This window comes from Amblyraja radiata, chromosome 12 (genome assembly GCF_010909765.2).
Source record: "Amblyraja radiata isolate CabotCenter1 chromosome 12, sAmbRad1.1.pri, whole genome shotgun sequence".
NCBI classification, from domain to species: domain Eukaryota; kingdom Metazoa; phylum Chordata; class Chondrichthyes; order Rajiformes; family Rajidae; genus Amblyraja; species Amblyraja radiata.
The window spans coordinates 25,256,820-25,282,248 of NC_045967.1; the positions used below are offsets into that span (position 1 = coordinate 25,256,820).

Genomic DNA, 25,429 nt, shown 5'->3' on the forward strand with positions numbered 1-25,429 from the left:
GTCTTGTCATATCATTGTTTTTGAATGTCACGCTTTTGTTGTAACCTGGACTGGACTTCCGATGGTGGAACCACCTGTGGGATCAATGCCTGATCCGCCATAGGCACCGTGACATCATCACTGGAAGCAGCTCGAAAAGTCTCACTCTCACAGGCAGTTATTATTTTCAAAGTTGGTGGTGGTCGGAGGGGCCGTAGGCGCAGATTGGCAGCCACGCTTCCGTCAGTCTGCCCCAGGGCAGCTGTGGCTACAGAAGTAGCTTACCACCACCGAGTGTGACTGAGGAGTGAATGAATAATGCGATGTAAAGCGCCTTGAGTATTAGAAAGGCGCTATATAAATCCCATCCATTATTATTATTATTAAAGTTGGCTTTTGTTAAAACTTTAAATATCAATAACTTGTGAGATATAACATCAAATGTGAAGAAACTTGATACTAATGAACACGGGAAAAGATTCTGGAAAAATGTTCGCGCTATTGTGTGCCGTTTTGCCGTAGTTCCTTGATATCACAGACAGACAAACAAGACAAGACTTCTAATAGGATACTAGACTAAGTGGGACCCATTGGGTCCCATGTTCACACGGGAGGGCTGGTCCCCCAATGCAATATTCCACCTCTCCACCAATTCCAATATTGGTGGCCAGTGGATGGGGGGGGGGGCTTTCTGGAGCGCAGGTATGGGTGTTGCGGGCTGAAGGGACTGGTCTCCAGAGGGCTAGTATGGACATTGTGGGCCAAATGGATTCATGTGGTGGCAGCTCAGTCACTCAAGCCTGATGTGCTGGCAGCTCACTCACGGCTGGTGGGCTGGCAGTTGACTCACGGCTATTCCTTGACATTCCATTTCATGCAGAGTGCAAGGCCACCAAACTCCAATCCATTTTACTCCCATTTCAAGCAGGCTGCAAAGCCACCAAATTCAAGTGCAATTTCTTACCACTTCAAGCAGGGTGCAAGGCCACCAAATTCAAGTGCAGTTTCATACCACGTCAAGCAGGGTGCAAGGCCACCAATTTCAGGTGCAGTTTCCTACCACTTCAAAGTGTTTAAGAAGGAACTGCAGATGCTGGAAAATCAAAGGTAGTCAAAAGTGCTGGCGAAACGCAGCAGGTGCAGCAGCATCTATGGAGCGAAGGAAATAGGCAACGTTTCGGGCCGAAACCCAGGCCACCAAATTCAAGTGCAGTTTCCTACCACTTCAAGCAGGGTGCAAGGCTACCAAATTCAAGGGCAGTTTCATACCAATTCAAGCAGAGTGCAAGGCCACCAAATTCAAGTGCAGTTGCATACCACTTTAAGCATGGTGCAAGGCCACCAAATTCAAGTGCAGTTTCATACCATTTCAAGCAGGGTGCAAGGCCACCAAATTCAAATGCAGTTTCGTACCATTTCATGCAGGGTGCAAGGCCACCACATTCAAATGCAGTTTCATACCATTTCAAGTAGGATGCAAGGCCACCACATTCAAATGCAGTTCATACCATTTCAAGCAGGGTGAAACCACCATAAAACCACCATAAAACAATACAAAACACCACACTCACAGTTCAGTAGACATTCAGTGTGTTCAGTTGATACACAGCTCAGACACAGTCGTGACTTCTCCCTCCCCCATCATGCAGAGACTGAGCCACACCCACACTTCCATGTTTTATAATCCCTCCCCCCTCCCACAGGAAAAGGTGTAGCCTTCATGGCGTGATTGACAGGAGAGAGATTCTCAACATTTTTTAACACTAATAACACTTTGATTTTTCATTGATGGGAAGAATCCTCTGTACCTGATGAGCGGAGGAGGACTGAGTAAGACGGCCATAAATCACAGCCGTTAGTGGTAGCGTGTTATCTAAAATCAATATACAGTGCAACCAGGAAGTTGTCAAGTTTAGACTTCCAACCATTTGCAGTGTTTTACTTCAACCCAAACCCCCACCAACCATTTGCAGTGCTTTCACTTCAACCCAAACCCCCACCAACCATTTGCAATGCTTTTACTTCAACCCAAACCCCCACCAACCATTTGTGTTGCTTTTACTTCAAACCAACCACATTTTCATTTTCAAACCACATTAAGGGCACTCAAGGTCAGTAAAACCACACTCACAGTTTAGTAGACATGTGTTCAGTGTTATTCACAGCTCAGACTGAGACGTGACTCTCTCACTTCCCCCATCTTGCAGAGACTGATTGAGGCACAACACTTCCGGGTTTTATAGTCCCTCCCCCCTCCTTCCAGCAGGGGCAGCAGAGAGAATCTCAACATTTTTTAAACATTAATAACTCTTTTATTTTTCATCAATGGGAAAAATCCTCCTGTCCTGCGCAGCGGTGGGGGATTCTGAGTAAGATGGCCAAAAATCACAGCCGTAAGTGGCAGCGTTTTTTCTAAAATCATGAAAAAGAAAAACAGGAAGTGGTCAAGATTAGATAGATAGATAGATAGATAGATAGATAGATAGATAGATAGATAGATAGATAGATAGATAGATAGATAGATAGATAGATAGATAGAGATAGATAGAGATAGATAGAGATAGATAGATAGATAGATAGATAGATAGATAGATAGATAGATAGATAGATAGATAGATAGATAGATAGATAGATAGATAGATAGATAGATAGATAGATAGATGGATAGATGGATGTTTATACGTACACAGGTAGTTTTAAAGAAATAACATTGGGGAACTGCAGAACAATATATTTTACATAGATTTAATGTATGCTGCACATCTGCTACTTAAATTAAACTAAAAGGCTGCAGACCTTCAGTTCCATGTAGCTGATGCTTCTTAAATTTCAGTGAAATAATATAGCTAGTGTATGAATTCATGGCACAAATTAGTTCAAATATTAATTTAAATGTAACATTATCAATATGTTATCCATTCGCAGCAGAACGCCACTTTTGAACAACTGTTCATCAGAGTACATCAGAAGCATTTCAAAAATATTATCCATTTGATGCACACTACAATGAACAGGTGCCAATGCAGTTAAGGCCTTTCTAAGGAGGAAATTACAGTTTCAGTGATAAAATATGCAAACAGCTGTATTTTTTAAATATTAAAGTAGTTTTACAACAATATAATTTTTTCAACCATTAACAGCATAAGTTATTTCACAGGGATTAGAAGTAATTAAGATTTTTCAAGGGATATATTCTTGCAGTAAGAAATAAAATGTTCCAAGAAATATTGCTTACCAATTCATGCTGCAATCATGTCACCGCTATGCTTGTTAATGTGCAGATTTGTAGTTTGCTACTAATGAACCATACCAAGATGTGTATATTTGGAGACCATTAAATCAAGATATGTTACGTGATAATACTTGAGAACAAAGTAAAAGCAATTTTCTTTTCAAGAGTCCATAAATAGACCTGTTAGTTTGATGTCAGTGGTGGGCAAATTAATGGAAAGGATACTTAGAGATAATATATATAATCATCTGGATAAACAGGGTCTGATTAAGAACAGTCAACATTGATTTGTGCCTGGAAGGTCATGTTTGACTAATCTTCTTGAATTTTTTGAAGAGGTTACTAGGGAAATTGATGAGGGTAAAGCAGTGGATGTTGTCTATATGGACTTCAGTAAGGCCTTTGACAAGGTTCCACATGGAAGGTTGGTTAAGAAGGTTCAATTGTTGGGTATTAATAGTGGAGTAACAAGATGGATTCAACAGTGGCTGAATGGGAGATACCAGAGTAATGGTGGATAACTGTTTGTCAGGTTGGAGGCCGGTGAATAGTGGGGTGCCTCAGGGATCTATGTTGGGTCCACTGTTGTTTGTCATATACATCAATGATCTGGATGATGGTGTGGTAAATTGGATTGGTAAGTATGCAGATTATACTAAGGTAGGTGTTGTTGTGAATAATGAAGTAGATTTTCAAAGTCTACAGAGAGATTTAAGCCATTTGGAAGAGTGGGCTGAAAGATGGCAGATGGAGTTTAATGCTGATAAGTGTGAGGTGCTACATCTTGGCAGGACAAATCAAAATAGGACGTACATGGTAAATGGTAGCGAATTGAGGAATGCAGTTGAACAGAGGGATTTAGGAATAACTGTGCATAGTTCCCTGAAGGTGTAATCTCATGTAGATAGGGTGGTAAATAAGGCTTTTGGTGTGCTGGCCTTTATAAATCAGAGCATTGAGTATAGAAGTTGGGATGTAATGTTAAAATTGTACAAGGCATTGGTGAGGCCAATTCTGGAGTATGGTGTACAATTTTGGTCGCCTAATTATAGAAAAAATGGCAACAAAATAGAGAGAGTACAGAGGAGATTTACTAGAATGTTGTCTGGGTTTCAGCACCTAAGTTACAGAGAAAGGTTGAACAAGTTAGGTCTTTATTCTGTGGAGCGCAGAAGGTTAAGGGGGGACTTGATAGAGGTCTTTAAAATGATGAGAGGGATAGACAGAGATGACGTGGACAAGTTTTTTCCATTGAGAGTAGGGAAGATTCAAACAAGAGGACATGATTTGAGAATTAATGGACAAAAGTTTAGGGGTAACAGGAGGGGGAACTTCTTTACTCAGAGAGTGGTAGCCGTGTGGAATGAGCTTCCAGTGGAAGTGGTGGAGGCAGGTTCGATTTTATTATTTAAAAATAAATTGGATAGGTATATGGACGGGAAAGGAATGGACGGTTATGGTCTGAGTGCAGGTAGATGGGTGAGAGGTGAGAGTAAGTGTTCGGCACGGACTAGAAGGGTCGAGATGGCCTGTTTCCTGGGCCGTCAGGACTTTCATATGAAGAAAGACTGGATAGACTCGGCTTGTACTCGCTAGAATTTAGAAGATTGAGGCGGGATCTTATAGAAACTTACAAAATTCTTAAGGGGTTGGACAGGCTAGATGCAGGAAGATTGTTCCCGATGTTGGGGAAGTCCAGAACAAGGGGTCACAGTTTAAGGATAAGGGGGAAATCTTTTAGGACCGAGATGAGAAAAACATTTTTCACACAGAGAGTGGTGAATCTCTGGACCCCAAGTACAGAGCTGTGAACATACCCCAGTCCATCACACAAACCATCCTCCCAGCTCCAGAATTTTGGATTCCATGGGCCACCAAGTTCAAGTGCCAGGATTCCAAGATCTGGCCCAATTTCTGATGACACGATAAGTGATTATTTAACACTAGTGTGTGCATGAGCAATAAAATAACCCTTTGGGGGTGACTACAGGATAGACTAGAGGGTGACTACAGGTATCTACAATAGTAGACAATCACGCTTATGCTGCAACTAAAACAAAGATAATCCATCCAATACACCACACAGCATGATCACGTCCATTTGCAACCATCTTTCCCCAAAAAAATCCATGTCAGCTAACAAAGTTGTTTCGTTATCAATATACTATGCTGCATTTGTGAAGAGAGAAAAAAAAGTTAATGATGCAGGTAAAGCGATAACTGATTCAAGACATTAGCTGTTTTTCTTTCCACAATTGCCACCCGACTTGCTGAGGACTTACCCAACAGCCGCAGTATTCGGTTTCTCTCTTAAAGGTACATTACACGTGCTTCCAATTCCATTTTGTTTTTTAGATATTCTTAATTATTCAACTGTTCTCAGATAATTGTTGTTGATTTATTTGGAAAAGTTGAAATATATAAGATTCTCAATGTGATCAAATAGGAAAATAGCTATGAGGAGGTTTTTGCCTAACTGGGGAAGAGGTGATGACAAGGGCCAAAATATCAGGATAATTATCTTTCACTTAAGATCAAGGCAAGGAAGAATTTAATTTTGGAGAACTACAGTGCCCTCCATAATGTTTGGGACAAAGACCCATTATTTATTTATTTGCCTCTGTACTTCACAATTTGAGATTTGTAATAGAAAAAAACACATATGGTTAAAGTGCACATTGTCAGGTTTTATTAAAAGGTATTTTATACATTCACCATGTAGTAACTACATCTGTGTTTATACATAGTCCACCCATTTCAGGGCACCATAATGTTTGGGACACATGGCTTCACAGGTGTTTGTAATTGCTCAGGTGCGTTTAAATGCCTCCTTAATGCGGGTATGAGAGCTCTCAGTACATAGTCTTTCCTCCAGTCTTTCCATCACCTTTGGAAACATGTATTGCTGTTTATCAACACGAGAACTAAAGTTGTGTCAATGAAAGTCAATGGGCTTCATGGAAGGAAGCAGAGGGTGGTGGTGGAAAGTTGTTTTCTGGATTGGAGGCCTGTGACTAGTTATGTGCATCAGGGATTGGTGTTTGTGGTTTATATCAATGATTTGGATGCAAATTTACAAGGCATGATTAGTAAATTTGCAGATGACATTAAGGTAGGTGGTATCATAGACAATAAAGATGGTCATCAAAATTTACAGCTGGATTTTGATCAGCTGAGAATGTATGTGTTGAATTTTTTCAATCTAAGCAGCAGCAACAAAGCCATGATTGATAAAATAGGACATGACATAAAAAAAAGCATATGCATGACCACCTCTGAACATTTTTCACATGAAAAGCATATCTCTTGTTCTGCTTTTTCAAATCTATCAAAGCTCTTCAATCTAATATGCAAAACCTATTAACATTAACCATTTGAAATTATTTTCAAATGGAAGTGACCCCTCAGACTTTCTGCTCCTTTCAATAGGATCATGAATAATCTGATCTGTAAAGTTTTCATTTTTGTTCCCCAGTACCTTAACTGTAATAATAACTCAGCATCCTCAGCTCCCTGGAATAAAGAATTCCAATGATTCAAACCCCTCAGAAGACATTCTCCATGTCCCAGTTCAGTGAAAGATAATTTTCACTGTTTCCTGTTGCTGTGATCCATCAAATTTCCCCACCCAGAAAAACTTCATTTCATTTGCTTTGTTGTCAACTGAGAAGTTTCACAATTTTATGGGTTTTTGTCTATAGGCATCCCACAATGTCCATTCTTTGAACCCATTTAATCCAGCACAAGATTCAGGACTAGTCCGCTGATAGCACTCTGCCTATAAGATTGGGGCTTCTGCATTGGCATAAGTTTATCAAAGCTGAGTAACATTTGGACTAAGAAATGCTGGGCAAATTCCCATCCAATAAACTCAGCTTTACTTACAAAAAATTATCAAAATGCTTCTCCCATTACAAACCAGTAGGTTCATATGGTTTAAACTAACATATATATCTCTGTTAATGACACGAGGATTTACCTAAAGAATAATAAGGAGTATTAAACAGCAATGAAGGGGATTCTGAAGATAGTTATTTACAAGATACATTTAAAATACAGGTTTGAGTCACTTTTCAATCACGGATATAATAAACAACAATCACAGGCAGTACATGACACCTCTCAACGTTATCATAATCTTAATACATGCCTCTCTTTTAATATAATTTGCTTGTTTACAAAGACCAATTACTTCACAATCACAAAGAGAAATGATCAGTCAAATTCATCTGTTTAAGAAAGAACTGCAGATGCTGGAAAAATGGAAGGTAGACAAAAATGCTGTAGAAACTCAGATGGGTAAGGCAGCATCTATGGGGAGAAGGAATAGGCAACGTGTTGTGTCGAGACCCTTCATCAGACGGGGAGGGGCGGGAAAAGGAAAGGAAGAAGCGGAGACAGTAGGCTTGTGGGAGAGCTGGGAAGGGGGAGGGGAAGGACTATCTGTCAATGTTCATACCTCTGGAGTGTAAACTACCCAAGCGAAATATGAGGTGCTGTTCCTCCAATTTGCGCTGGGCCTCACTCTGGCAATGGAGGAGGCCTAGGACAGAAAGGTCGGATTCGGAATGGGAGGGGGAGTTGAAGTGCCGAGCCGCCGGGAGATCAAGTTGGTTATTGCGAACTGAGCGGAGGTGTTAGGCGAAGCGATCGCCAAGCCTGCGCTTGGTAAGGCCGATGTTGAGAAGTTGATACCTGGAACAGTGGATGCAGTAGATGAGGTTGGAGGAGGTGCAGGTGAACCTCTGCCTTACCTGGAAAGACTGCTTGGATCCTTTGATGGAGTCGAGGAGGGAGGTAAAGCGACAAGTATAGCATTTCCTGCAGTTGCAAGGGGAGGGGATGGTTTGGGTGGGAAGGGACGAATTTATCTAATTGTCATCTAATCTAATCTAATTCATCTAATCCATCTAATTCATCTAATTCATTAGTTTTTAAAAATCCTGAGTAATTGAATAAATCACAGCCCGTATTTAGCGATTAGCCTATGGTATACTTTTTCAAAAAAATAAACTAATCAGCAGTACTCACCGAGACTTTGCTCCCAGTTATCTGAATGCAGTGGTTAATGCAGTATAAATTAATATTGTTGGTAGAGGCAAAAGAAAATTAACAAAACAGCAGCATTATTAGTGAGCACAGATTTTCATTGTTTAACCACAATGCAGTTTAGTTACATTAGTAATATATTTCAGCCCCAAACAAAAAGACTTCCATGTTGAATAGCTTTATAAAATAAAACATAATCTTAAGTTTTCTATTTGCATTTTCAGCAGGTTTCACAGTAAAATGTCACCAATGTTCAAACATTCACAAGGCAAACAGATGGTTTTAATTTTTCATTCCAGCTAAAAAAGGCTATATAGAACCAAAATATTGAAAACAAATTACATATTCTCATCTCATATGTATACTTCAAGGTAATTTTCATTTAACCAGATCAATTGTCAATATATGAGTGATGTAATCACTACCAGTTTCTTTTTAGCAATGTGTGTTTATCATGCAACAAATCTAAAACACAGTTTATTAGAATGGCCCAAACAATGAATCAGGAAATGTTGAACAGTAAATGTAGAGCATTAACCTGAATGGACAAAATCTCAAATTTTAGTAGTTTCCTCATCCATTGTAGTGGGGGGAAGGATTGACAAATTGGGAGTATAGAGATGGAGTGGAAGGGGAAGTGAGTACAGGAAAAGGTACAAATTAATGGGAAGGAAATCCCGAATTAATGGGAAGGAAAGTTCGAGAAGGGGTAAAAGAGTACGGTCAGGGCCAAATGCGAGTTGGGTGAGAGGGGAGGTGAATACCGAGGTCAAAGTGTTGTATATGAATGCGAGAATTATAAGAAATAAAGTGGACGAGCTTGAGGCTCAGTTAGAAATTGGCAAGTATGATGTTGTGGGAATTACAGAGACATGGCTGCAAGAGGGCCATGGCTGGGAACTAAATATTCAAGGGTATACCTCCTATCGAAAAGACAGACAAGTGGGCAGAGGGTAGCTCTGTTGGTGTGGAATGAAATTCAGTCCTTTGCAAGGGGTTACATTGAAACAGGAGATGTGGAGTCAGTATGTATAGAACTAAGGAATTGTAAGGGTAAAAAGACCCTAATGGGACTTATCTACAAGCCCCCAAACAGTAGTCTGGATATCGGGTGCAAGTTGAATCAGGAGTTAAAATTGGCATGTAGTAAAGGTTGCTACGGTTGTTAAGGGAGATTTCAACATGCAGGTAGACAGGGAAAATCAGGTTGGTACTGGACCCCAAGAAAGGGAGTTTGTGGAGTTCCTCCGTGATGGATTCTTAGAGCAGCATGTATTGGAACCTACCAGGAAGAATACAATTCTGGATTTAGTGTTATGTAATGAACCAGATTTGAAAAAGGAACTTGAGGTTAAGGAGCCATTCGGAGGTAGTGACCATAATATGGTAAAGTTTAATCTACAATTGGAGAGGGAGAAGGGTAAAGCGGAGGTGACAGTGTTACAGTTGAATAAAGGGACTATGGAGTCACGAGGGAGGAGCTGGCCAAAGTTGACTGGAAAGATACCCGAGCAGGGATGACAGTGGAACAACAATGGCAGGTATTTCTGGGAATAATACAGAAGGTGCAGGATCAGTTCATTCCAAAGAGGGAGAAAGATTCCAAGGGGAGTAAGGGGCGACCATGGCTGACTAGGGACGTCAGGGACAGTATAAAATAAAAGAGAAGTACAATGTAGCAAAGATGAGCAGGAAGCAAAAGGATTGGGTAATGTTTAAAGAGCAACAGAAGATTACTAAAAAGGCAATATGGGGAGAAAAGATGAGGTACGAAGGTAAACTAGCCAAGAATATGAAGGAGGATAGTAAAAGCTTCTTTAGGTATGTGAAGAGGAAAACATTAGTTAAGACCAAAGTTGGACCCTTGAAGACTGAAAAAGGTGAATTTTATTATGGGGAACAAGGAAATTGCAGATGAGTTGGACAGGTACTTTGGATCTGTCTTCACAAAGGAGGACACACACAATCTTCCTGATATACTAGTGGCCAGAGGATCTGGGGTGACGGTGGATCTGAAGGAAATCCACATTAGGCAGGAAGTGGTGTTGGGTTGACTGATGGGACTAAAGGCTGATAAATCCGCAGGGCCTGATGATCTGCATTCCGGGGTACTTAAGGAAATGGCTCAAGAAATCGTGGACGCATTGGTGATAATTTTCCAATGTTCAATAGATTCAGGATCAGTTCCTGTGGATTGAAGGATAGCTAATGTTATCCCACTTTTTTAAAAAGGCAGGAGAGAAAAAACAGGGAATTATAGACCAGTTAGCCTGACATCGGTGGTGGGGAAGATGCCAGCAGCACATTTGCATAGCAGTAACAGGATTGGTCCGAGTCAGCATGGATTTACGAAGGGGAATCATGCTTGACTAATCTTCTGGAATTTTTTGAGGATGTAACTAGGAAAATGGACAAGCGAGATCCAGTGGATGTAGTGTACCTGGACTTTCAGAAAGCATTTGATAAGGTCCCACATAGGAGATTAGTGGGCAAAATTAGGGCACATGGTATTGGGGGTAGAGTGCTGACATGGATAGAAAATTGGTTGGCAAACAGGAAACAAAGAGTAGGGATTAACAGGTCCCTTTCGGAATGGGAGGCAGTGACTAGTGAGGTACCGCAATTTTGTGCTGGGACTGCAGCTATTTACATTATACATCAAATGATTTAGATGAAGGGATTCAAAGTAACATTAGCAAATTTGCAGATGACACAAAGCTGGGTCGCAGTGTGAACTGTGAGGAGGATGCTATGAGATGGCAGGGTGACTTGGACAGGTTGGGTGAGTGGGCAGATGCATGGCAGATGCAGTTTAATGTGGATAAATGTGAGAGATATCCACTTTAGTAGCAAAAACAGGAAGGCAGATTATTATCTAAATGGTGTCAAGTTGGGAAAAGGGGAAGTACAACGTGATCTGGTGGTCCTTGTTCATCAGTCAATGAAAGTAAGCACGCAGGTACAGCAGGCAGTGAAAAAAGCGAATGGCATGTTGGCCTTCATAACAAGAGGAGTTGAGTATAGGAGCAAAGAGGTCCTTCTGCAGTTGTATAGGGCCCTACTGAGACTACACCGGGAGTATTGTGTGCAGTTTTGGTCCCCTAATTTGAGGAAGGACATTCTTGCTATTGAGGGAGTGCAGCGTAGGTTCACAAGGTTAATTCCTGGGATGGCAGGACTGTCATATGCTGAAAGAATGGAGCAGCTGGGCTTGTAAACTCTGGAGTTTAGAAGGATGAGAGGGTATCTTATTGAAACATATAAGATTATTAAGGGTTTGGACACGCTAGAGGCAGGAAAGATGTTCCCGATGTTGGGGGAGTCCAGAACCAGGGGCACAGTTTAAGAATAAGGGGTAAGCCATTTAGAACGGAGACGAGGAAACACTTTTTCTCACAGAGAGTTGTGAGTCTGTGGAATTCTCTGCCTCAGAGGGCGGTGGAGGCCGGTTCTCTGGATACTTTCATGAGAGAGCTAGATAGGGCTCTTAAACATAGCGGAGTCAAGGGATATGGGGAGAAGGCAGGAACATCGTACTGATTGGGGATGATCAGCCATGATCACATTGGCTCGAAGGGCCGAATGGCCTACTCCTGCACCTATTGTCTATTGTCTATATGTGTTTGCAGATACGCCAATACTTCGTTGGATGTTTGCTTTTAATATATGGTTGCAGACATTGTAATTTAACTGTGGTTTATTTGCAGATTTGCATCACAAGTTAACTGTTTCAGTTTGTCCTTTTTTGGTCAAAAAGAATTAGTGGCAAACAAATTAAGTTAGATTGTTTACATAATGAAGTTTACTTTATGAATGTTTTAAATGTGATATAGAAACATAGAAACATAGAAACATAGAAATTAGGTGCAGGAGTAGGCCATTCGGCCCTTCGAGCCTGCACCGCCATTCAATATGATCATGGCTGATCATCCAACTCAGTATCCCGTACCTGCCTTCTTTCCATACCCTCTGATCCCCTTAGCCACAAGGGCCACATCTAACTCTCTCTTAAATATAGCCAATGAACTGGCCTCAACTACCCTATGTGGCAGAGAGTTCCAGAGATTCACCACTCTCTGTGTGAAAAAAGTTTTTCTCATCTCGGTTTTAAAGGATTTCCCCCTTATCCTTAAGCTGTGACCCCTTGTCCTGGACTTCCCCAACATCGGGAACAATCTTCCTGCATCTAGCCTGTCCAACCCCTTAAGAATTTTGTAAGTTTCTATAAGATCCCCTCTCAATCTCCTAAATTCTAGAGAGTATAAACCAAGTCTATCCAGTCTTTCTTCATAAGACAGTCCTGACATCCCAGGAATCAGTCTGGTTCCTTCTCTGCACTCCCTCTATGGCAATAATGTCCTTCCTCAGATTTGGAGACCAAAACTGTATGCAATACTCCAGGTGTGGTCTCACCAAGACCCTGTACAACTGCAGTAGAACCTCCCTGCTCCTATACTCAAATCCTTTTGCTATGAAAGCTAACATACCATTCGCTTTCTTCACTGCCTGCTGCACCTGCATGCCTACTTTCAATGACTGGTGTACCATGACACCCAGGTCTCGCTGCATCTTCCCTTTTCCTAATCGGCCACCATTTAGATAATAGTCTGCTTTCCTGTTTTTGCCACCAAAATGGATAACCTCACATTTATCCACATTATACTGCATCTGCCAAACATTTGCCCACTCACCCAGCCTATCCAAGTCACCTTGCAGTCTACTAGCATCCTCCTCACAGCTAACACTGCCCCCCAGCTTAGTGTCATCCGCAAACTTGGAGATATTGCCTTCAATTCCCTCATCCAGATCATTAATATATATTGTAAATAGCTGGGGTCCCAGCACTGAGCCTTGCGGTACCCCACTAGTCACTGCCCGCCATTGTGAAAAGGACCCGTTTATTCCTACTCTTTGCTTCCTGTTTGCCAGCCAGTTCTCTATCCACATCAATACTGAACCCCCAATGCCGTGTGCTTTAAGTTTGTATACTAATCTCTTATGTGGGACCTTGTTGAAAGCCTTCTGGAAGTCCAGATACACCACATCCATTGATTCTCCCCTATCCACGCTACTAGTTACATCCTCGAAAAATTCTATAAGATTCGTCAGACATGATTTACCTTTCATAAATCCATGCTGACTTTGTCCAATGATTTCACCACTTTCCAAATGTGCTGCTATCCCATCTTTAATAACTGACTCTAGCAGTTTCCCCACTACCGTTGTTAGACTAACTGGTCTGTAATTCCCCGTTTTCTCTCTCCCTCCCTTGACTATGTAAGTCAAAAATAGTTTGAGCTAGTGAAATAGGAAACTGGAGAGAATCTGAAATGTTTATCAAACCTGGTTGAATTTGAAATAACATTGGTGGGTTGGATTGGATTAACAGCTAGCCTGCAATTCTTTAGAGAATCATCAGTCAGTTGTACCGCATGTGTCATTCCGTTCTGCGTCTCCATACCCATGCATAGTCATGTTGAATAATGGAATTTTGACCACTCAACAAATGTATTTAAATATTGACCTTAATTTAATTTCAATATATATGTCATTAATTACGTTTTTTAATGATTTAATGTTGAATCTGTATCTTTAATTTTTGTTTCAGTCATTTCAATCAATTTCAGATCATTTCATGATTTGTCACTGACCTGAATGTCATGGCCCACTCTACAGGGAACCCATAGAACAAGGCCAAAGTTATGCGAAGCCACATGGCCACAGATTTAAGGGTCCATTGCGAGAGGAGACCACAGGAAGTAGGTCACATTGAGCATCATCTGGCTCATTGCTTTGTGATATAATGTATCCAGAATGCTTTGATCCATGAAACCCTAATTCCACAGAAAGCAGAATGACTTTAACTTTAACACCAGGAACTGGATATGCCACTGTTTTCATCGATATGAGAGATTACTTATGGTGTCTTTATTATACGTCCTTGGAAGGCTTAGGACGTTCGGCATATTCCCAACAATTCTCACCAAATTCTACAGTTGCGCCGTAGAAAGCATTTTATCAGGAAGCATCACAGTATGGTGTGGGAACAGCTCCATCCAAGACCGCAAGAAATTGCAGTGGATGCAGCCCAGACCATCACACAAACCAACCTCCTTCCATTGATTCCATTTAAACCTCACGCTGCCTCAGCAAAGCCACTAGCATAATCAAGGGTGAATCTCACCCTGGTTACTCCCTCTTCTTCCCTCTCTCATCAGGCAAGAAGTGTGAAAACACATGCCTCCAGATTCTGGGACAGCTTCTTCCCAGCAGTTATCAGGCAACTATTACCTGACCTATAATCTACCTCATTGGAGACCACCAGACCGTGATCAGACTTTACTGGACATAAACGTTACTCCCTTTACCATGTTTCAGAAATACAGTGGATAGCTCAATTGTAATCATGTATTGTCTTTCCACTAACTGGTTAGCACACAACAAAAGCATTTCACTGTACCTCGGAACATGTGGCAATAAAATAAACGTAACTAACTATAACACCAGCCAGAAAAAGAAAACCAATGGTTCAAAAGTTTAACTCAGTACAAATCATGAGAAGGGATCAAAAGCAAAACAGATATGAGCAATTCCTAGAATGGCCTCTGGGAGAAAAAGAAAGGCCTGGTCTTTTTTTTGGCTGGCTTCTAAAGGCTTGAGCTAAAGGCTAGCAAAAAAGATTAATCCTTTATGACTAATTGACCAATATCAGGTTAGATAAAGAACTGGTTAAATGTAGCATTAGCAATTTTATCTCACCTTATTTGGGATGAACTAAGAAATATATTTTCTATTATTTCCTTCTTATTACAGAATTAATGGTAAAAAGGCTGAAAATCCATTGGGCATAATCATCATGATATGGATGGCTAACTGAAAGTCAACGTGCTATCAATCCCAATGATTTCACACACAATGGAAGGTGGGTACAGCTATTACATTCGAGATCACATTAGTTAAACTGCAATTGTGAAGGAACAGACTGAGTGGTAACTTATTATTTTCCAGCTATATCATTGCCACAATCAGAAAGATTATATTTAGAATACATTTGTAATGTAAAAATGATATAATGAAATGTACAAAGCGAATGACAGTAGTTTATTATACTATCAATCGCTCTACTTCCAATGAGCAAAGTTTAAATATATCCTTTCAAAATGTTGAGCTCTGCTGACATATTGGTAACAATTTACTACAAAACCTGCTAAATTGGTATAATTAATAAGATTATTCAGATACGGTTTACCTTCGTCAGTAAAAAGATTGGTCATCAGCACATTATAGGGCATTGTTCTTTATTTTCAGATAGCATACATTCATTTGCAAATTTTATATTATACGATTAAAATATTTTCATATAAACATGCCACATCGCTGTCTGTGTTTTTTACATGGTTAATGCACAATTCTGGACAAGATATTCATTTTCAAATTAGATTATACATTGTGTAGTTCATTCACTAATAAATGAAACAAATCACTCACAAAAATGAAAAGGAATTTTGAATTCAATTTACCTCAACCTACTTAAGTCGCAGTGCACTCCTGCCTTCGTATTATAATATTAAAATTAACTCCAAACCATGCATGTTTCTTTCCATCCATATTGCTTTTCTGATACCTTACAAATGCACTGCAGCAAACAAAGTCAGCACTGATAAATTAAAGATAGTGCTTGGTTTGTTGAAAGATGCAATAATATTTCAAAGAATCAGGAGCAAGAATTTGCTGACTAGACATAAACCTGGCAACCACCAAGCTTCTTGTATTAGTTATTTAAATCCAAATTAAATTTATATGTATTATTAAATTCTAACTGGTTAGGTGTGTTGTGCTAAAATCTGTCATGTTAAAAGATATATTTAATTAACACACAAAAGATAACATGGCGAGCAGGTAAAGTGGAGTCCAAAGTATCACAAGATATCAAGAAAGTAAGAAAGACTTACAAATCAGGCCAACATACTTAGATGGGAATGCATTTTTTCAATAAGTGAATTTGGGAATTTGAAGCTGAGACAAAGACAAAAATAAAATCCACCAAAATATTAGCCTTCTTCAATAAAGAAAGCCATACTCAGTGCAATCTAAAGTGAGGTGGGCAGGAAAGAGTGTCCATGTATCATAAATCTGTGATTAGTCACGTGAATTAGATGAAACAACTACTATTTCATGTTAAAATATTCCACAATTGGCTCGCTGTCCTTGCCTCATTTTCCTACCACTCAGGGTAACTTACAGTAGTCAACTACCCTCAAAATAACACAGCTTTGGAGATGTGAGAAACCACTATGCCCAGACGAAGCCAACAAGACCTCAGGAAGAATTTATAAACTCTACTCAGACAGCACCAGGTCAGGGTTGAACAGGTGATTGGAGCTGAGAGGTAACTGCACTATCTCTAGAACCAATTATGATACTGAGAGCCACATGAAAACTAAGATTATGTGCAAGTGAGTGTTATTGGCAATGACGGAAACTTTATTGTAAAGAAAGTAATTGGTTTTACTTAATTATTAAGAATGAGATATTGTTGTCAAAATCAGTCAAAGTCAATTTTATTCGTCACATGCACTAGAAGGTGCAGTGAAATGATGGAAGCAATTAAATAAATCTGCCGAGCTTATGACATATGTAAGGTGTTTGAAATAACAATATCTGAACCTCTAAAAATTCTACATTTGATCAGGCAAAAGAAATGCTCATCTTTTAAGCTAAATAGTAGCTTGAATATCTGTAAATGTAATACCCATGTTTATTTAAATGGGACATGTTCAAATATATTGGTAACTACAGTTTCATAATGCACAAGAATTTTACTCCCAAAACTTTCTAAATGTTCAAAGGTAGACAAAAGTGCTGGAGAAATTCAGCGGGTGAGGCAGCATCTATGGAGCGAAGGAAATAGGCAATGTTTCGGGCCGAAACCCTTCTTCAGACTGATGTGAGTGTGGGGGGGGGAGAAGAAGAAAGGAAGAGGAGGAGCCAGTGGGCTGAGGGAAAGCTGAGAAGGGGAGGAGAAAGTAAGGACTACCTGAAATTAGAGAAGTCAATGTTCATACCAATGGCGTGCAAACTGCCCAAGCGAAATATGAGGTGTTGCTCCTCCAATATACGATGGTCCTCACTCTGGCCATGGAGGAGGCCGAGGACAGAAAGGTCTGATTTGGAATGGGAGGGGGAGTTGAAGTGCTGAGCCACCGGGAGATCAGGTTGGTTATTGCGAACCGAGCGGAGGTGTTCGGCGAAGCGATCGCCAAACCTACACTTGGTCTCACCGATGTAGAGCAGCTGACATCTAGAGCAGCGGATGCAATAGATGAGGTTGGAGGAGGTGCAGATGAACCTCTGCCGCACCTGGAAAGACTGATTGGGTCCTTGAATGGAGTCAAGGAGGGAAGTAAAGCGACAAGTGTAGCATTTCTTGCGGTTGCAAGGGAAAGTGGCCAGATGGGGAGTGAGAGTAGAGTCACGGGGTATAGAAGAGACGCTGGTGAGAGCCTCATCTATGGAAGAGGCTCAATAGTTCAATTGTGTTAATAGAATCTTTTAATAATATCTGATTGGTTAGATCCTAAACAAAATACATTTTGCATCCAAATGAAACAAAGTTTTGTTTTATTTAAAACTATTGCTGCAAAGCATTTCTATATTCTGCATTGTTTCTTTCCAATCAACATTGTTTGCTCTGATTAACTTAAAACAATTAGTTTTTGAAAATAATTTCAATACTTCAATCTTGAATGAGCATACTCTATTGTGATGTTATTGTATACCACCAGTGTAAAATGCACAAACAGCCCACACAAATCAACCACTGATCCAACAAATAGATGATCTGAGAAACAGCCATATGCAAGGGTCAAAAACCCAGTGGAAGCATGAAGCTAACTATTTGCCTCTGCCATAATTCTGCCATGGTAATTCAAATCTCACTGTACCAATTGGTGCATCATATCTATATTATTATAACTCTGATCTTGGATGTTTACTTGTGGGTTTGCTTGCTTGCTTGCTTGCACTTTTTCTTTGATTCACATCTCCTCGAAAACCTGACGTGGTAATGGTGAAATTTGTACATATTCCGGTAGAGATTTAACTCATGATTTCAGAGGAAGAGAGAGGGGGGTGAGAGAGGGTAGGGGGAGAGAGGTTGGGGGGAGGGAGAGGAGGTGGAGTGGGAGGGGAGGGGAGGAGATGGGGTAGCAGAAGGGGGAGGAGGGGGGAGATGGTGAAGGGGAGATTGACAGGGGGAGAGGGGGAGGATAGGGGGTAAGAGAGTGGGAAGGAGAGGGGGGGAGAGAGGGAGGAGAAGAGGGGAGAGGGGGCCCTTCCTCCCTGCCCCCCCCCCTCTCTGCCCCCCTCCCTCTCTACCCCCCCTTTCCTCTTTGCCCCTCCCTTCCTCTCTGACCCCCTCCCTCCCTGCCCCCCGTTCCTCTCTACCCCCCTCCCTCTCTAGGGAGTGGTGAATATTGGGACCTATGGGTGAGTGGTGGAGTATTGCATTCGGGAACCAGCCCTCCCCTATGATGCCGCCTCCCCCACCCCTCAATCACTACCCCCCCCTCCCTCTCCCTCTCTACCCCCCTCCCCTCCCTCTCCAACTCCCCCCCCCCCCTCTAGCCGTGCCTGTGCAGTTGGGGGTTATGCGTGAGTGGGTAGGGCGGGGGATGGGGTAAAAGGAGCGAATGAATAATAGAAACATAGAAACATAGAAAATAGGTGCAGGAGGAGGCCATTCGGCCCTTCGAGCCAGCACCGTCATTCATTGTGATCATGGCTGATCGTCCCCTATCAATAACCCGTGCCTGCCTTCTCCCCATATCCCTTTACTCCACTATGCCCTAGAGCTCAATCTAACTCTCTCTTAAATCTATCCAGTGACTTGGCCTCCACTGCCCTCTGTGGCAGGGAATTCCATAAATTCACAACTCTCTGGGTGAAAAAGTTTTTTCTCACCTCAGTCTTAAATGACCTCCCCTTTATTCTAAGACTGTGGCTAATATTAATATAATTTCAAAGGGGGGGTTAGTGTGTGTGGGGGGTAGTTAGTGTGTATGTGTGTGACGCTGAATGCCAACCCCCCCACCAGAACCGTGCGTTGAGGGGACGGGACCCAACGGGTCCCCCTTGGTCTAGTGTGACAATAAATGTCTCTCGAACTCTCTAAGTATTCCAAAAGCGTGGTCTGACAATGGCAAATAGGTAAACCTTAGAAACAGCATGACAGTAAACTAATATTCCTGCCCTGTGTGCAGTAATGAGAATTGATTAGCAATACTCACTTTGGGCACAGGTAAGGATATTTTACAACATTTTAGACAGTAGCCTCAATTTTGCATTGATCCAAAAGCCATCATAGAAAAGCAAAAATATAATATAATTTAATGACGTATTTTGATTCAGTTTAAATATGAGGCAGATCCAAGTGAAACTGAAATTCCAAAATCAATTACAAACTATAAATTTTAAATTATAAACCATTTAATTCCGAACTGACAGTAAAAAAATAAAGATTCTGCATTTTTGCCTCCAGCTGGCATGCCACTTAGTTTTGAGTGGTCATTGTTTCAGAAGGAAATTGAGAAAATTCTGGCTTAAGTAGGTTTTCTACTTCTCTGCAAAATCGTTATAAATTGTTTATCAACTATGCAGCAACTATTTTAACAAATATCTTAACTGAAGCACATTTCCAAAAAGCAATATGTTTTTTATCAGTTAATAAAGACTTGCTATTTTGCTCGAACAATTAGAAAATAAAGTTTGGATGTTTCTCATTGCAGTAAATAAAACGAGGAGAACGCTCCCTCCATAAATCCCTGGTCAATTTGTCCCTTCCCACCCAATCCACCTCCACTCCTGACACTTTCCCTTGCAACCGCAGGAAATGCTACACTTGTCGCTTTACCGCCCCACTTGACTCCATTCAAGAACCCAAGCAGTCTTTCCAGGTGCAGCAGAGGTTCACCTGCACCTCCTCCAACCTCATCTATTGCATCCGCTGCTCTAGGTGTCTGCTGCTCTACATCGGTAAGACCAAGCGTAGGCTTGGCGATCGCTTCGCCCAACACCTCCGCTCGGTTCGCAATAACTAACCTGATCTCCCGGTGGCTAATCACTTCAACTCCCATTCCGAATCTGATCTTTCTGTCCTGGGCCTCCTCCATGGCTATAGTGAGGACCACCGTAAATTGGAGGAGCAGCACCTCATATTTCACTTGGGCAGTTTACACCCCAGAGGTATGAACTGACTTCTCTAATTTCAGGTAGTCCTTGCTTTCTCCTCCCCTTCCCAGCTCTCCCTCAGCCCACTGTCTCCGCATCTTCCTTTCTTCTTCCTGCCCAACCCCCCCCCCCCACCCTCACATCAGTCTGAAGAAGGGTCTCGACCCGAAACGTTGCCTATTTCCTTCGCTCCATAGATGCTGCCTCACCCACTCAGTTTCTACAGAATTTTGTGTAACCAAGATTTAAGAATCATTTTGATTACCCCAAGGCAGTAGATGCAGAGGGAAAAAATGATTTGCAGTAATAAAAGCACCATGTTGTCCGATGTACACCAACTCTTCATTATCAATTTAATAATGGTAGAGATATTTTAAAAACTACATTATCAGGCAGCAGCTTTATTCATGAAAATTTATTATTATTATTATGATTTAGACAGAAACCATGGATTGCACTTTAGCAAAAGCAAGAAGCAGACCATTTAAACTTATATCTAAATGTGAAACAGCACTAATGTGTTGTTCTATATACACTATCTTTAAAAGGATTTTACCGATTTTGCAGTTGCAGATATATACTGAACAACCATTTCTCTCTTCGTTGTCAGATCTTTCCCTCTGAGTGGAACTTTACGATCCTCATTCAGATTCATGTCTTCCTGTTGATAAAATTAAGGGAGGTATTAATTAAATGCAATGTTCATTTAAAATAAATACTAATAGAAGCCTATATCATTATCAAAGCAAGGGCAACCAATGCAGTAATTATGAATATAATTGTAAATATAGATTTCAACTTGAAAATTGAGAATTACACTGGCAGCAGTCTCATTGTCCAACCAAATTAAATGTACTAAATATATGCTGAAGCAAACACCAAAAGAAAGTCTCATCAAATTTGTGCATAATCAATAGTTTCATATCAGCCTCAACTTCAATGCAGACATTACTCACTATGGACTACAGCAACACTGGCTGAACTGGTACAGCTTTGAATTTTTCTTTGTAGAGTTGAAACATATTTCAGCAATCCCAAGATGTCATGCTGTAGTGATGGCCAAGGTTTCAAAGGTCAAGATTGACTTTTGGAAACAGATATGTCATCTAGCCAGAGGGAGCACCGTTATGGGAAGCACCTCTGCTCCTTCTCATGCACAATGCCAAAATGGTAATTATTTTATGGACCTTGTTTCATCACCTCCCTTCAACTACTACGTGCATAGCTACCCATGTGCAAATCTAATTCAATTTACAAATTCGCAGGCGACACCACCATTGTGCGCCGAGTATGTCTGTCTGTCTATCTATACTTAACTAAAACTCCCATCTTGTCCTCTTCCATTTTGCGTTGTTTTAATATTTGCGAAAAACTGTACCAGATAGGGCTACGATTTTACACCACCTTACTCGCCATTCTCCTTTGCTGCAAGTGCACCACGTTTTGTTCCAATCGGTCGAATATTACAAAAGTTATTAAGGTTTTTGGTCTTCTCTCCTGTCATTCGCCGGTGCAGCGACGCCCCATCTGGCACCCGCTGTCAATCACCGGCAGCATGGAGAATAAAGCTGAAGCAGCGGAGTGAGCAAAGTGTGGAGAGCCACAGCCACTGAGCCAGAGAGCCATTGCTGCTGAGCCCGAGAGCCGCTGAGCCCGAGAGTCGCTGAGCACGACAGCCGCTGAGCCTGAGAGCCGCTGCCGCTGAACCCGAGAGCCTCTGAGTGCGACCGGAGCGGGGGCCGTGACCCACTGAGTGACGCCTGTGCTGGGGCCGGGAGCCGCTGCGTGAGGCCGGTGAGGAGCGACAGCCCCGGCTGAAGCCGTCCCCCTCCCCTAGCTGCAGGACGCTCTCCCCTCCCACTGGCCCCAGAAAGCCCCACCTGAAGCCATCCCACTCACCCGGCTGCAGGATGCTCCCCACCCCACCGGGCCCCGACAGCCCCCGTCTGAAGCCATCCCCCTCCCCCGGCTACAGAACGCTTCCCGTCCCCCATCTGAAGGCGTCCCCGTCCTCAGCTGCAGGACGCTTCATACCCCCCCACCGGCTCACGCCAGAAGCCGTCCCCTCCCACTGCTGAAGTATGCTCTCCCCCCCACCTCCCCACTTGAAGCAGTCCCCGTCCCCGGCTACAGGACGCTCCCGGCTGCAGCCGTGCCTAGCCCCCGGCTACATGATGCCCCTGCGTGAAGCCGCTCCCGTCCCCAGCTGCAATCCATTCGGCACACAACACCCGTACTAGCAGAGTCCATTCAGCTCACAATATCCATACTAAACCTCCGGATGCAAGTCCATTCGTCCCACACCTGTGCTCGCCCAAGAAAAGTCCCTTTGGCCCACAATGTCCATACTAGCCCTCTGTAAACCAGACCCTTCAGCCCACAACACCCGTACTACCACAATAGACCCCCCTCCCCCACCCCCCGGCCACTGCCTGACACCCTCCCCCTCCCCGACAGCAGGACGCTCCCCCCCCCCACCCCCCCACTGAGCACCGACAGTCCCCGCCTGAAGTCGTCCCCCTCCCCTGGCTGCAAAACACTCCCGCTTCCCCCACCAGCCCCCGACAGACACCCGCCTGAAGACGCCCCCCTCCTGCGGCTGCAGAACGCTACCTTTTCCCCCCCACCGGCACTCGACAGCCCCCGCCTGAGGCTGTTCCCCTCCATCGGCTGCAGGGTGCTCACCCCCACCATTCCCCGACTGCACCCGCTTGAAGCCGTCCCCCTCCGCGGCTGTACGACACTACCCCCTCCCCCACCAGCCCCCGACAGCCCCCGCCTGAAGCCATTCCCCTCCCTCGGCTGCAGGATGCTCCCCCCACTCCCACCGAACCCCGATAACCCCCGCTTGAAGCCGCCCTCTCCCTTGGCTGCAGGAAGCTCTCCCCCGACCACCAGCCCCCGTCTGATGCCGTCCCCCTCCCCTGGCTGCAGGACGCTCTCCCCCACCTGAAGCCGCCCCGTCTCCAGCTTCAGGACGCTCCCCTCCCCCCGACCGGCACCCGCCTGAAGCCGTCCCTCTCCTCTGCTACAGAATGGTCCTCACTGGTCCCCGCGTGAAGCCGGTGGGGAGCGGCAGCAGTTAAGCTGACAGCGATTGGCCAGGGCAGCGGCAGGGGTAGACAGTGTTAGGCTACCGCAGCGGTTAGCCATGGCAGCGCTCACCCCTCTCACTATTGGCCTCCAACTGGCCCCGCCTGAAGCCGTCGCCCTCCATGATGCACAATGCTCCTCCCTCCCCCACCGGCTCCAGACAGCACCCGCCTGAATCCGTGCCCCTCCCCCAGCTGCAGGACGCTCCCCCCACCGGCCCCCGTCTAAAGCCGCCCCCTCCCCTGGCTACAGAATGCAACAAGAGACGCAACAAGAAAGAATGGACTCAATAAATCTCATCTTTAACGTTTAAAATGTTGTTATATTTTAAGAGTTAATAGACCAAGTGCAGACCCGTTGGGTCTGTTCCTCAAACGCCCGGTTGCGGTGGGGGGGGGCGGCATGCGGCGTCACATGCACTAACCACCCCCACACACACGCTAACTACCCCCCCTTGATATTATATTAATATTATTAAGAGGGGGGGTAGAGAGTGAGGGCAGAGAGAGAATGGGGAGAGACAGAGAGAGAGGGGGTGGAGGGGAGGAGGAGAGGGAGGTTGGGGAGAGAGAGATGGGAGGAGTGAGGGGAGGAGGGAGAGGGGGGCTGAGAGAGGGGAGGGTGGAGTGGGCGGACGAGTGGAGGGTGTTTAGGGGAGGGAGGGCAAGGGGGTGAGGGAGAGGGAGGGGGGAGAGAGAGGGGAGAGAGAGAGGGAGGGAGAAAGAGAGGGGGAGAGAGGGGAGAGAGGGGAGCGGAAGATAGGGGAAAGGGTTAGCGGGGGAGGGGGAGAGAGGGGAGGGGGTGAAGGGAGGGGGAGAATGGAGGGGGAAAGGAGGAGAGGGGTAGGGCCGCCCAGCACCCGTCGGCCTCAGAGTCAGCCTCAGCTCCATGGCATCGCATCTTCGGCGCATCCTCTCAGTACCCCCGGACGGGTCGTCACAGAGGACCGATTCCTGAACGCTTCAGGGGGGCGAGGGGAGGGGGGTGTGGGCGGACGAGCGTGATCCCGAGTGAGCCTGCGGGGCGCCAGCGAGGCACGGAGCGATCTGAGGACGGCAGCAGCGGCCATTACTCCCTCAGGATCTTTTGGTCCACAGCACAGCGGGAGGCGAAAAAATGACTGAGGGTGGGAGGGGGAGGGTGGTGGAAAGTGCGCCTGCGAGTTGAGAGCATCTGCTTTAATCGACTGCGGGGGAGGAGGGGGGGGCGGTGCCGAGAGCAAGGGCATTGTGACGTCCTCAGCTGCCGTAACGGTTTGATTTTTTTTAAATAGTCCGTTTTGTGAACGACTTTATTTAAAATCTGGGGAAATAATTGATCAAATTTAGGGAGGATTCGATTTCCGAAATCGTAAGTTAAATCGCCACCAAAATATGTAAAAAACCTCAGCGTATTTGTGTCTGGTTTTCGAGAAAATACGTTTCAAAGGCAAAATGACATACACACAGACACACACACAGAGTTTTAATAGATACTAGACCGAGACGCTGCGTACGCCCTCAATACGTCTGCGGGCCGACAGGCCGTTGACGCGCCGGATTTTTGGACAGTGCAAGGCCAGCCGATCTGTGTCTTCCGCCAGCGTGACAGAACCGGGCCGGGGCGGGGGGGGCGTGGAGGAGAACTGGGCAGCAGCAGCGAAAATCACTAGCGAAATTTGAAAAATGTCGGCGTTTTTGGAGGAGAGCCGGGCGGCAGCAGGCGTTATGGTGGCTGGCCAGCAGGAGGCGAAAAAATGAGTGAGTGGAGGGGAAGGATTTTATTAAAAATGTGTACATAAAAACGACGAAATTTAATGAGGAATGGATTAGTGAATGTAAAAGTGAAATTGCTAGCGAAATGGAAAAA

General features: G+C 43.7%; 1 protein-coding gene across 4 annotated transcripts in view; it reads right to left on the reverse strand.

Moving 5' to 3' along the window:
• The window catches only part of diaph2 (diaphanous related formin 2), a 624,067-nt gene that overhangs the window by 485,251 nt on the left and 113,387 nt on the right, over positions 1–25,429 (reverse strand). For 3 of the 4 annotated variants that reach the window (XM_033030391.1, XM_033030392.1, XM_033030389.1), the window contains 2 exons: positions 21,045–21,149; positions 8,243–8,263 (listed from right to left, as the gene is read on the reverse strand). In XM_033030391.1, the coding sequence (XP_032886282.1) occupies positions 8,243–8,263; positions 21,045–21,149 (126 nt within the window). The remainder of the gene's footprint in view (positions 1–8,242; positions 8,264–21,044; positions 21,150–25,429) is intronic. The other variant, XM_033030390.1, reaches the window with a different exon arrangement.